General features: G+C 37.9%; 1 protein-coding gene across 2 annotated transcripts; it reads left to right on the top strand.

Moving 5' to 3' along the window:
* The first annotated feature begins 3 nt into the window (after positions 1-3).
* YIPF1 (Yip1 domain family member 1) lies at positions 4-12,030 on the top strand. 2 transcript variants are annotated; one of them, XM_015810881.1, is made up of 10 exons: positions 4-262; positions 2,831-2,907; positions 3,638-3,801; positions 4,857-4,937; positions 7,032-7,119; positions 7,229-7,345; positions 8,390-8,556; positions 9,081-9,263; positions 10,190-10,287; positions 11,568-12,030. In XM_015810881.1, the coding sequence occupies exons 2-9, from the start codon at positions 2,877-2,879 to the stop codon at positions 10,280-10,282; spliced, it is 924 nt and encodes a 307-aa protein (XP_015666367.1). In that variant the 5' UTR covers positions 4-262; positions 2,831-2,876; the 3' UTR covers positions 10,283-10,287; positions 11,568-12,030. The 2 variants fall into 2 exon arrangements, with proteins under 2 accessions (XP_015666367.1, XP_015666368.1); XM_015810882.1 differs by lacking the exon at positions 4-262 and adding an exon at positions 1,196-1,303.
* The last annotated feature ends 617 nt before the right edge of the window (positions 12,031-12,647 follow it).

Raw genomic sequence — 12,647 nt, 5'->3', positions numbered from 1 at the left:
AAAAAACTATCAGCAAAAGCAAAAAGAGACAGTTAAGGGCCCCGTTTCGTCTTCACTTTTAGGTCTTTTATCTTTTTTTTAGTAAAACTCGTTTTTTTGGCTCCGCGTGATCGAATGTCTAATCTACGAATCCCTTTCCGAAAATTTCCAAAAGTGGAGAACGGGACGAGAAGTAGTGGGAAAAGAAAGCAAAGCCGAGACCATATCACAGTAGTGGGGGAAAAAAGTCTTTAAGCCGGAATCTGGTCAAAGCAGCTAAAAAGTGAGTGAAAAAAAAATGAAATGCACATTTTTTAAAAATTGGACCAATAATCTCTATATAGAATTCCTGACTTTTTCACTTTCGAAGTCGGATGTTTAAAACATTGACTGTACACTTTTTGTCTCTTATGGGAGAATGCAGAAGATATTTGCATCTTTCACTAATTAATGTTTATTGGAAGATCTTAGAAAGGTTGCAATATCTGAATATTGCTGCAGCTCAGGTTTACTACAGAGGAGCCACTACAGTTAAATGGGTTTTGCTTCCTAGCCGGAGCTCACAGGCTTATAAGTAAAGGAAATGAAATCTCCCAAGATTCTCTCTTGGTCACTTCTCAGTTATATACATGCAGAGTGTTTAGACAAGTTATTTGCTATCACCTTTTTCCAAGATGCTTTTCGACTTCCCAGTTTAGCTCAGTATTTCTCAATCTCAGCAACTTTTAAGATATTTGGATTTCGGCTCCAAGAATTCCCCTGCCAGCAAGTCCAAATAGCTTTAAAGTTGTCGTGGTTGAGGAACACGGGCCTTAACTGACGGCTCTGGGATTGCTGAGTGGTCTCCTATCCAAATTCTACTCAAATCCAACCCTGCTTAACTCCTAAGAGCATCCACGGTCGGCTACCTGCTGTCAACCGTCATAGCCTATTCAGGAAATGGATTTTCTGTTTGTTTTTTTCCGTGACTCTGCTATCTGAAAGGTTAACATAGCCACTATAGCTTAAACTGCCATGGCTTTAAGCTTTATGCTCCGGAAAAGCTTTATCATTTAAATTAGCCTTTTCCGTGATGCTCTCCGTGCACAGCAACTGTTCCTGTAGACTAGAACATCACTTGAGCACATCTTAAAAATACCAAGCTAAGAAAAAAAATGCATTTGCATTTCATTGCTGCTGTCTCTTTAAAGGGAGGAGGGGGAGGAGGAGAAGAGCAACGTCGATTGGTCAAGATGCTGCAAGCGATGTCTGTCTCTTTAAGAGCGAGAGACTGCAAAGAGGGGGAAGGGTATATACTTAGTGCCTGCTGTTTCCGGCAATACAGGTTGGTTCTCGGCGTCTTCCATCGTTTGTATTGCCCCGAGGAGGTAGCGACGGCGCCGCCTGGTGGTGTGGTTGGGTAGGACTCTGGCTGCGGCCTGTCTTTAGGGAGAGGGATAAAATCCGTGTTTGGCTGGCAAAACCCATCTCCCCCACCCCAGCTCCCACGAGATGTCAAATGTGAATGTCAACATAGGAGCCTTGTAAACTCTGCTCAAGAAACTGAGGGTGGTTGGATCAAACCCCTTTCCCCGACATCAGAGCGATTTATTATTATCTGCTTTTCTTTAATCGATCCTAACTATTTAGTAGCAGATTTCCATAACTGTTAGTCTGCAACTTTATTTCTTCCTAATTGTAAGTTTGCAATCATGGGCAAAGGGAGGATGGAGGTTACCTGTGCTTAACATGGCCAGATGATAAATTTCTTTTGACGGTACTGTACTCCTTGGAGGAAAGCAGTATTTGGGTGTGCTTGAAAGAAAAGAAACCCAGATACAGATTTCTGTGTAATTTTTTTTTTTAAAAAATACATCCTGCAGAAAAAACTATTACATTTCACGGTGCTGTTGCAAAATCCCTTATGACATTATTATTACATTTTCTAGTATAATGTGGTACAGTTCTGTGGAAATTATAAACTGAATTCTTTTACTTGGAAAAGTAAATGCTTTTGCTTCATATTTTTCATAGAATGACCAGAATATACAAGTGAAAGTCGAAAGAAATCTATTGAGCTTCAAATATAGTTAATATGAGATATTTTTCCCAACATCTGCTAGATGCATCTATGCTAAATGCATAGGTTTTTATTAGCCAAATACAATTATAAGGAGTTTGTTGTGAGAAGGAAGGGAAAAAGCAAGTTCCCCACAATTTCTTCTCTGACTCAGCGCCAGCCAGAGTGTTCTTTTCCTTGCATTAAAGTTGGGTTTTTTTAATTCACCAATTTTTAATCCGCCCTTTCACTCTGAAGCTTAAGGCAGTAAACATAGCACTCCTTCATCCTATTTTCCCCCCAAGTCAAGAGAGGGACTAGTGCAAAGTCACTCAGTGAGTTTCCAGTATTGGTGGTAGGAAGTTAAACTGCATGCACACATACTCCTTATCGAGGCAACTCATAATTGGATCTCATGTAAACAGTGGATTATGACTTCTCTGTACAATTTGACAGTCAAGACTTTTTTTCTAAATTGAGATATATAGATGTAGTTTTCTCAAATCAAATTGGCTGAATTAATGATATTAATAGAAGATGACATGGAAGAGATAATATCCTTTGTAAAGTACTGCCTGCATGGTATGGAATTATTTACATTTTTTTCCTATTGTATGCAGGCATTTCTGTCCAGTAGTTTAATGCATCCTCTCATTAGGAGCAAATTTGTATTCTGGATGAAATGAACTGATCTGGAGAATCTGCTGTATGATGTTGAATAGCTGCGAGAGCTCTGGAAATCAGTTTCAACAATGAAGAATAGAATTATGGTTTTCAGTCTAAGACAGCATTTGTTCTCTTGATATTTTTTAGGATTTTGCTCAATTCCTATTAACAAACTACGAATATCACTGCATGAATGGCAGCTGTGGATGACTTCAAGTTCCAAGGTACATTTCAAAAAGGGGTTACCAAAACCTTTAGATTGTTTTGTGTCATTGCTTTGCAACTTTAATCTCTCTCATTTATAGTGCATGATGCTGCCACTTATTTTTTTTAACAAGCAGTGTTATCATTGTGGAACTGAATACAATTATACTTTCCTAATGGGAATTATCTCAAGGTGTTATTGTTTTTAATCCACCAAGGAATTCAAATGACATACCTACTTCATTCTTTTTATCTTCTCCACAAAATATCCTGCTTAAACCTAATGTCAGCTTCTCCTTCAGCATTTAATTGTTCCTTGACCAAAACAGGAGATGCAGTAGATGGGCCTTTGCTTTCATTCAAAGCATATTCGTTATAGTTATACAATAAGATTAACTCAAGTAATAGGCCAGAAATCTTCCTGATGTTGGGTGAGTAATATTTGTTAGTTAAATTGCTACTTGTTACAAATCTTCCTGTAGGGTTTCTGCTCTGCGGTGCTTCTTTTTATATTCAATTTCAGAATATAGTATAATGAAAAACAGCATTTTTAATAAGTAACAATTCTGGTGAACTCAGTTCTAGGGCATGGATCCAAAGCTTTGGTTAACTGAGTAAACAAATGACTTGGTAATTTGACAATATATTTACTTTAGAACATGATGCAAGAGTTAATACCATATAACTTGTATGCCTTGAGAGGAAACGCTAAGAAAAATAAAGTCTTTGCAGGGAATGTTTGTTTTTCAGAATTTGACGACGCAGCCAACTTGTTGGCAGCCAATCCAGATGCCGTCACTATTAGTATCGATGAACCTACTGAAAAAACAAAGAAAAAACATGGACGCCTCCAAGAGTCTGGAAGAGAAGAAGACGATGAACTGCTGGGGACAGATGATTCTGATAAAACTGAGGTTTTAATGAAAACATATTGATTCTATCCAACAAACTGCTGTTTTTCCTCTTATTGTTAATGAACACTGTATATATTGTGTATAAAAAGTAGAAACTATTAAGGACAACTCTCTGCAGGAAAGAGACACACTGGAATAGCCTTGAGATGATTCATATACTATAAATTTAGATGGCAGCTAGAGAGTTGAAACCATCTAATGGGATAAGGGATTTCTCCCCTTAATGTAGTGTTATTCCTTAAATCATCCATTAGCACAGTGCTGATATACAAAAGTGCTGTTGCCATTGTTACAATCTTGGTTTGAATTTCACCTATGTGTACACAGATTATGATTGATTAACTTTTGGATATTCTGCATGACTGTTTTCAATTCTAATAGCAATACAAACTGGATATTAATCTCCACTCCAAGAACTTTAGAAGGGATTTTTGTCCCTGTCAATGGTGACAATATTTGATTGTATTGTGACATTATTTGTGTTAGTGACAATACTTGATTGTCTTTAATATTAAATCTGAATTCCTATACAGACTTTGAGATAGGTTGAGTAAAATCACAGCTTTCTAGCCTACAAATGGAAAGAATATATATGCACATAGGACTGGGAATGAAGAAATGGGTAAAAAAAGGTCAAACTGAATCAAATCATTTCATCATTCCCAGTCATACATACATAGGTATACACACACACACACACACACACACACACACACACATACATACATACATACATACATACATACCGTACATGTATTATTTTAGTTCACCAGAGTGTGGTCTGAATTATTTGACCAATATTTGTCTCTCTTTGTGACAAGAGACTTGGCAAAAAATACATTCATGTGCTTTCAATGAGATGAGTTTGCAGAATTAACACAATGTAAGTAAACCTAACATAGAATATATGGTGCGGATTTTCCTGAAAGTTCTGCTTTCCAATTTTCCCCGGAGAGGTTCCTGTTTCTAACATAAGTGAAATTGTTTGTATGTTCAAATAATACATTTGAATAAGAAATAAACCTGTACTTTCTTCTTAAAATCCTATATTCCAGTTGCTTGCTGGGCAGAAGAAAAGTGCTCCATTCTGGACATTTGACTATTATCAGACATTTTTTGATGTGGACACGTACCAGGTTTGTCATTGCCACATATGCATATGGTGTACCATTTGCATAATATGTTTACTTTAATGAAATGGTTTTCTTTTCTTTTTTGCTTCTGCGAGGCAATCCTGCATAGCAGATCCTGCTCTGTATTTATTTTGCTACTTCCTTGTCCATATGTCCATATACCTAACAAAAAGGTATACATGACCATTCTTTTTGAAAACTTTCCAATTATATATTGAATTTTCATCCCTTTTTTCACCATGACCCTTGACTTCTGTTACTAGAACTTACAGATCCTTTGAATTCTGGGTACTATCCTCAACAGCTCAAGATGTTTTTTCCACCAGTTTTAAAATTATGCCCATCCTTTTTCAATCCAGCTTTTATGGACAGTTTATAGGTTGAATAAATAAGGCAATATTATACAGTCTTTGCCGCATTCCTTTGCCAGTATGTTTTGCCTTGTTCTGTCCTTACTGTGGCTTCCCGACCTGCATATAGGTTTATCATGAGGACAATGAAATGTTCTGAGATTCCCATTTTTCTAAGCATGTTCCACAGTGTCATGTGAATGACGCAGTTGAATATACATTTCTGTAATCTACGAAAGACATACTGACTTCTTTTTGGTATTCTTTGGCTTTCTCTTATCCAGTGGGTATATAATGTTTCATGCGTTTTTTTGTCCTTTTTAAAAATCATCTTGAACACTTGGCATTTCTTTCTCAATGTAGTGCTCCAGTCTACATTGTATGATCCTATTACTTTGCTAGCATGTGAAATTAAGGATGTTGTACAATAGTTTGCATGTTCTATTAAATTTAGTATTGGAATGTAGATTGACCTCTTCCAATCTGTTGGCCATTTCACAGATTGTAGTTCTTTAGCATGGTTTTCCAGATTTGGTGCCATTGCTCGGTTAGAACTTTGACTGATTCTTCTCCTGTTGGTTGCCGTATTTCTGTGTTTATTCCGTGACTTCCTGTAGCTTTGTGACTTGGTAATGATTGGAGTGCTGACTTAACTTCTTCTAGTACTAGATGTTCTTGCGAGAGGGAGATATTTCCTAAGGAATCTTGGATGTTGATATTTCTACTATACAGTAGTTCAGTATACTCCTTCCATCTTGTTTGATCTTTGAATCAGTTACTCATTGTCCATTGGCATACCTTAGCACAGTGGTGGCGAACCTATGGCACGGGTGCCAGAGGCGGCACTCAGAGCCCTCTCTGTGGGCACGCGCGCTGTCGCCCCAGTCCTAGGCCTTTAGCTGGGTTTTATAAAACCTTTTTGCTTTAGGCCTCTGCCGCCGTGTGCAAAAAAAAAAGGTCCAATCAATCGGTCAATTTCAACTTCTTGCGGGAAAAAAAAGATCTTGCAAAGTTGGAATTGATTGATTGAACTTTTTAGTCCCACCCAGTCTGCCGTTACCACCGCAGCCATGCCCACCCAATGGGCCACACCCACTCAATTGGCCACACCCAGCCAATGGGCCATACCCACCCAGCACCTGATGATGCATAAGTGGGTTTTGGGTTGCAGTTTGGGCACTCGGTCTCTAAAAGGTTCGCCATCACTGCCTTAGCATGCATATAGTGTTCATGTAACAAACCCTTATTTGCTGCTCAGAAGAAAAGCCCTTTATTGTTTTATCTCACTTACAGTCATCACCACACTGTCCTATTTTTAAAAAAGTGTTGTGTTTTTTTTTTCAGAATTCAAAGCGACCAGGCTTACACCTAACATTAAATTACAATGGCTGAATTCATTAAATGCTCAAAGAAAGCACACATCAATTTATTTGCAAACTAAGCCTATGATTAAGGGAACTAACGGGGCTTTTTAAAAAAAATTAAAAGGAAAATGGCTGGATTTAATTATCCAAATCATAATGTAATTTGTTTGCTTTTGGTTTCTTGATGTATGAATGCAAGCAGTGTGGTGCACATTGTTTGTTTCTGACTGAATAAACCATACTTAATTTGCCCAAGATCCTGATTTCCAATGGGGCGATGTATAGATGCTTTTGTTAAATCCAAAATGTGTTCAGTATTTCTTTAATTTAAACAGTTTATTTATCTTCAGCCATATGATCTATATTGCTTTAATTATTATCAGGTTTTGGACAGAATCAAAGGTTCTGTATTTCCAGTGCCAGGGAAAAACTTTGTGAGACTGTACATTCGGAGTAATCCTGATCTTTATGGTATGTGCAAACATTATAATTTTGAATAAAGGGGTCTTCTCCCGCTTTTGCGCTGAATACAAATACGTCAATCAAACTAAAATGGGAATTTGCTTTTCTCTCAATCAAGGTCCATTTTGGATATGTGCCACGCTAGTCTTTGCTGTTGCAATTAGCGGCAACCTTTCAAAATTCTTCATACATCTGGGTAAACGTGATTTTCATTACGTGCCAGATTTCCGCAAAGGTTCGTAAAACAGTTTTTCAAACAGTTTCGTATCTGTTCAGTTTTTATTCAGTGGAGGGGACTACGGTGCGGGGATGGCGGCGAACCAGTTCGAGGAAGGTGGCAGATCTCTTTGTAGTCAGAATGTTGCAAGGCAGGCAAGGAACTTGCAGGAGGAAGGAATGCCCTCTCAGAGCTAGGAAGACAACATGATGCCAAGCTCACCAACATGAATAATCACTGGTAAAAGGGATCCACTTGCTTGGCTGCTTCTGCTAACAGTGCCAGGACATATTCTCAATCAGCCTGGAGCAGCTGGCTCCTGGATCCATCCCAGAGGAGGAAAGATCAGCTGTGCCTTTGTCCACCTTATAAGACACAGCCGTAACCAGAATGGGTGGGATCAGTACTTGTGAGCAGAGCAGCAAGATGATAAGTGATACCCCTCACATAAACTAAGTAGCAAATAACTTATCAAGTTGGATATTTAGCCCAGAATTATATTGCCATGGAGTCTAACTTTGTGTCCTGCTAAATTCTGTAATAAGCAGTTCTGTTCTGAATTGCTCATTAGTCCTGGGGGTTTCCATTTTAAAATGTAGCTTGGCACACTGACATGCAAGGAGAGAAAGATCAATGAGTAAGATACACGCACATCTTGAGGTCCCCAAAACAGCTCCCTATTCCTAATGGGCATACGAAGAGGCCCATTCCTTGGCAAATCAGTATATTATTTATTACTTACCGCATGCCCTACTTTCAAATCTAGTGAGTAGTGAAGGCGGCGAATAGGTGAAAAGCAAAGTTCTAAATATGTGAATATTAAATTTTATGAGCCAGAGGCTGAGGGATAATTTTAGTCACTGATTTCAACACTTGACTCCTTCCCCCCCCCCCAAGTGATGGGACAGAGAAATTGTCACTTTCCAAGTTTGGGTATATAGCATGAAGGTCCTCATTTAGATTAATAAGTTCTGGTTCTTGCATAGTTTACTCTGCAGCTCATGATGTAAATGCCTGTTAATTTTGAAATGAATTGTAATCCTAAAATACATCTCTTTATAGTCTCCATAGCTGCGACAGCCATCTATGTTTATGCCTGGCTAGTTCCTCTCGCTCTCTGGGGATTCCTTATGTGGAGAAACAATAAAGTTGTGAACATTGTCTCCTACTCATTTCTTGAAATAGTGTGTGTTTATGGCTATTCACTCTTCATTTATATACCAACGGCAGTAAGTATAGTACAATTAAGTATTTTAGGAAGGACAGGTGACAATATGTGGAAAGCTAAATAGACCAATATCAGTTTTTGATATTCCACATGCAAAGCTTAACTGAGAGATCTGTATTATGTGATGTGGGACATACTTAATTGTTTGGTCCATTATTTCTTGATTAAATGGCAAGTGGGAACCCTAGGGATTGTAGTCCCTACCTACCTATTGGGGAGGGCCTTAAGTTGGAAAAAGATGACAGAGACCATAGCCATTCTTCTCACAAATGTGTGTTGATAGGCTGCAATTTTGTTTGACTGCACAAAGATACAGCACTCCATGTGATTTCACAGGGTGTCTTGTCATGTGATGAGGTGCAGATAGAATGAGACAAATGTGCTACTCCTGCATGGCAGGTTTCTCCCATCACAGGTGATGGGGATGGTGTACCTTGATGGTTTTAGATAGGGATAGCAGATTAAAATGTTTTATTTTGCAGTCAGTAAAGCCAGGACTTTTATTTCTTTATTTTTCCTCTACAGATTTTATGGATCATTCCACAAAATGTTCTCCGATGGGTTTTGGTGGCATTTGCTCTGTGTCTTTCAGGATCTGTTCTAGTCATGACATTTTGGCCTGCCGTTAGAGATGACAACCGGAGAATCGCAATGGCTACAATTGTGACAGTTGTCCTTCTTCATGCCTTACTGGCTGTTGGTTGTTTGGTATGACAACTCTCAATTTGTCTAGTATTCCTTTCAGTTATTCAGTTTTTATTTTTCAGTATTGATTTTATTTAGATTTAATTAACTGTTGTAGAATTAGACAGTGACATGTCTAATTAACCCATTCAGAATATTTGCAAGCTACTTACAGTATACACTGTATATTCGTGTGTATCCATATGCAGGTAAGTGTACCATACTACTTAAATAGCTCTAGAAACTTGTTGGAGGGAACCCCAGGAAGCCTATTGGAGAGAGAATTAATAGATTTTTCAATTACAAAGTAACTTTTGGCTTATTTCCTTTGTCATCTTTAGTACTATACTTTTCAGATAGATCTACTATAAATAGTGTTTGGGGGGTGTTTTCCCATATCTGACACTCTGCATCTTCTGTCTTGGTCATCTTTGAATATTTTTGTTATTTCTATGTTGACTGTTCCCTGCCCATGTATCTTACAAATAGTCTTTGATTCACAACAGTAATTGAGCATGGAATTAAACTCGTAAATTACACCAGTCATGAAGCAGGTCATTATGTAACTATACCCAATTTTACAACCTTTTTTGTGATAGTCATTAAATGAATGCTGTGGTTGCTAAGCAAATCCATTGTCCACAATGGGCATTTTGGCCAAGCACCAGAAGTCCATGGAAAATACATAAATTGTGATCACTTGTCTGTGGGAGCCTCCATAAAGGTGGGCCTGTTGCTGAATGCCCAAAATGTGATCATGTGATCACGGGGTGATGGTCAACCATCACAACTTCAAATCTGGATTGCCAGTATCTTTTTTGCGGGGGGGATGTCGTAACTTTGAATGGTTGCTAAGCAATGGTCATACATTGAGGACTAGCTATAAAAATATATCGGATTGTGATATTCATGATGTTCTGATATCTCCCTCTTGCTCCCCATTAATGTAGGCATACTTTTTCGATGCCCCTGAACTGGAAGTCTTTTCACTGACTACAGCGCTTCCACCTAATGGAACAACAGAAGTAACAAAGGCTCAGTAAACAAGGTAAAATGATACCTTCTTAGAAAAAATGTTTCAGTGTAACTTGACTTGCTGCAACTGGTATCAATTCAAGCAGTAACACATGCAGTTAAATGTGCTTTGGTTTTTAGGTGGTTATTTCAAGCACATTTTTCCTGGCTGCTGCAGAAGGGGTTTGTTGCGCAACAGCTCAGGAGCATTTTACCCAAAGCAATGATTGGGGGAGATAGTGACATGCCAGCAGAGTCATGTTAGGCACTTTCCAAATTTTTTGACATACTGTGTCTAAAAAGTTCACCATCACTGCTCTGTTACTCTAGCAAGCCATTTCTATACTTTGTTGTAGAGAAATAAGGAGGTACAGCAGTATACTGAATATACCTATGTCTGCTTAAGGCCTGAACTTTCAACTCAATTAAAAACTGGCCCAGTAAATAACAGTTTAGTCATAAAATTCCAGTCTGTCTTCAATGTGTTTCAATCTCTGTGTGACCACGCTGGAACTGATCATCAAGTATTTAGGGACAAGGTTCTACCAATATGCAGATAATATCCAGCATTTTTCTTCTTCTGAGACAAGAGCGTATGTGCTAGATCAGTCTGGAAGCAATAATGTGTTGAATGATGGCAAGCAATTTAAATTTGACAAGATAGACGTCCTACTGAGTGGGTGGTTCTCATGCTCTGAAAGAGGATAGGAAGCTTATTTTGAAGGAGGTGTACATGCTTGATTCAGTTTTGTCACTGGAGGCCTGGCACTATGAAGTCTGCCCAGCATTGGCCAAATACACTGATTATGGTTGAGCCTAGATTGATACTGCCTATCCTTATTTACTGATCCACTTGCAATCTTTTATTTGGATCAATGCAACACATTTTATATGGAGGAAGCAGTGTATAACAATCTAGAATTACATTCGTTACATAATATACCTAATAGCAACAGTAGAGTTGAAAGAACTATAGTGGTTGCCAACTTGATTCTGAGCCAAATTCATGATGCTATTAAGATTGATCTCAAGGCTCTTAGTCGCTTGATGTTGCTTATTTGAAGTACTGTGTTAGCCTTCTTAGTTTTTTTTTATTTAGGAATTGGGAAAACATCCCCTTTTGTTCCACTGTTGGGAGAAATATTGGCTGGTCTCTGATTATGAACTACTTTCCTACAAATCTATATGTGGCACCGGGTTTTGGTAGTGATCTAAGATATTGGCTAATAGATAGTGTAATCAATGTGGGTGGGTTCTATGGCTTTTTTATGTTTGTTCATTACAACTAACTTTAGAATTTCTGTTATTACCTAGGAAATTTCTGTGAAGTTCTAAATCGGCTGAATTGGTTTGCTTGAGAGTGATTTTGTTGCTGCACAAAGGGAAGCAACCCGAAATGAAACCTGGACCATGGGGAAATTTTGAGTGATATCTGATGTCTCTAGATACTGTTTGAATACAGGCACAATGTCTATTAAAAACATATAGTCTACTTTTCTGTAAAATGTCACAGAAGGACATGGAGAATGATTTTTAAACTTTCCAAATTAAAATAAGTACTGTTGAACATTTGTTGTCTTTAGGAACCATGTTTTTTTTTTTAAAAAAAACAACAACATAAAATCAGCTGTATTTAGTCTTTACAGTTTTATGGGGGATGGCTTCCTTCCTGTGCTATAATGACCTGCTGATGCTCATTGAGCAATGACATGACAGAAGGATTCTCCAGTGTGGGGCTACTACAGGTAATCCTTGACTTACAACCACAATTGAGCCCAAAATCTAATGTTGTTAAGTGAGACAGTTAAGTGAATTTTGCCCCATTTTACAATCTTTCTTGCCACAGTTGTTAAGTGAATCACTGCAGTTGTTAAGTTAGTAACCCGATTGTTAAGTGAATCTGCTTGACTTTGCTTGTCACAAAGGATGATCACATGACCCCGGGAGATTGCAACCGTCATAAGTATGAGCCTGTTGCCAAGCTTCTAAATATTGATCACATGATTACAGGGATGCTGCAATGATTGTGTTAAAAACAATCTAAAGTCACTTTTTTCAATGCCATTGTAACTTCAAACAGTCACTAAATGAACTTTGTAAGTCAAGGACTATCTATATGTGAAATGATCTCTCACTGAAATTGGGCAGGTTCTCACTTCGTCAACAAAGACCTTTTCATCCTGGCACTATTTGGTCTGCTATTTCTTCAAGTTAGTTACACCAAGAATAGTTGAATTGCCTTGGCTTTCTTTTTTTTTTAATGAACTTATTTTACTGTATTTTATTGTTCTTTTCATTATTTTATTGTAAATCTAATGTGTTTTTAATAAAATGGAAAGCTCTATATACATTTTTAAATACGTCTATAGTCTTTTCCACTAAAAGTCTACAATT

The sequence above is a fragment of the Protobothrops mucrosquamatus genome, unplaced genomic scaffold (assembly GCF_001527695.2).
Source record: "Protobothrops mucrosquamatus isolate PMUCROS unplaced genomic scaffold, P.Mucros_1.0 scaffold24, whole genome shotgun sequence".
In the NCBI taxonomy this organism is placed as follows: Eukaryota; Metazoa; Chordata; class Lepidosauria; order Squamata; family Viperidae; genus Protobothrops; species Protobothrops mucrosquamatus.
The sequence above is the reverse complement of the archived record's forward strand: the minus strand, read 5'-3'. Positions and strand labels throughout refer to the sequence as shown.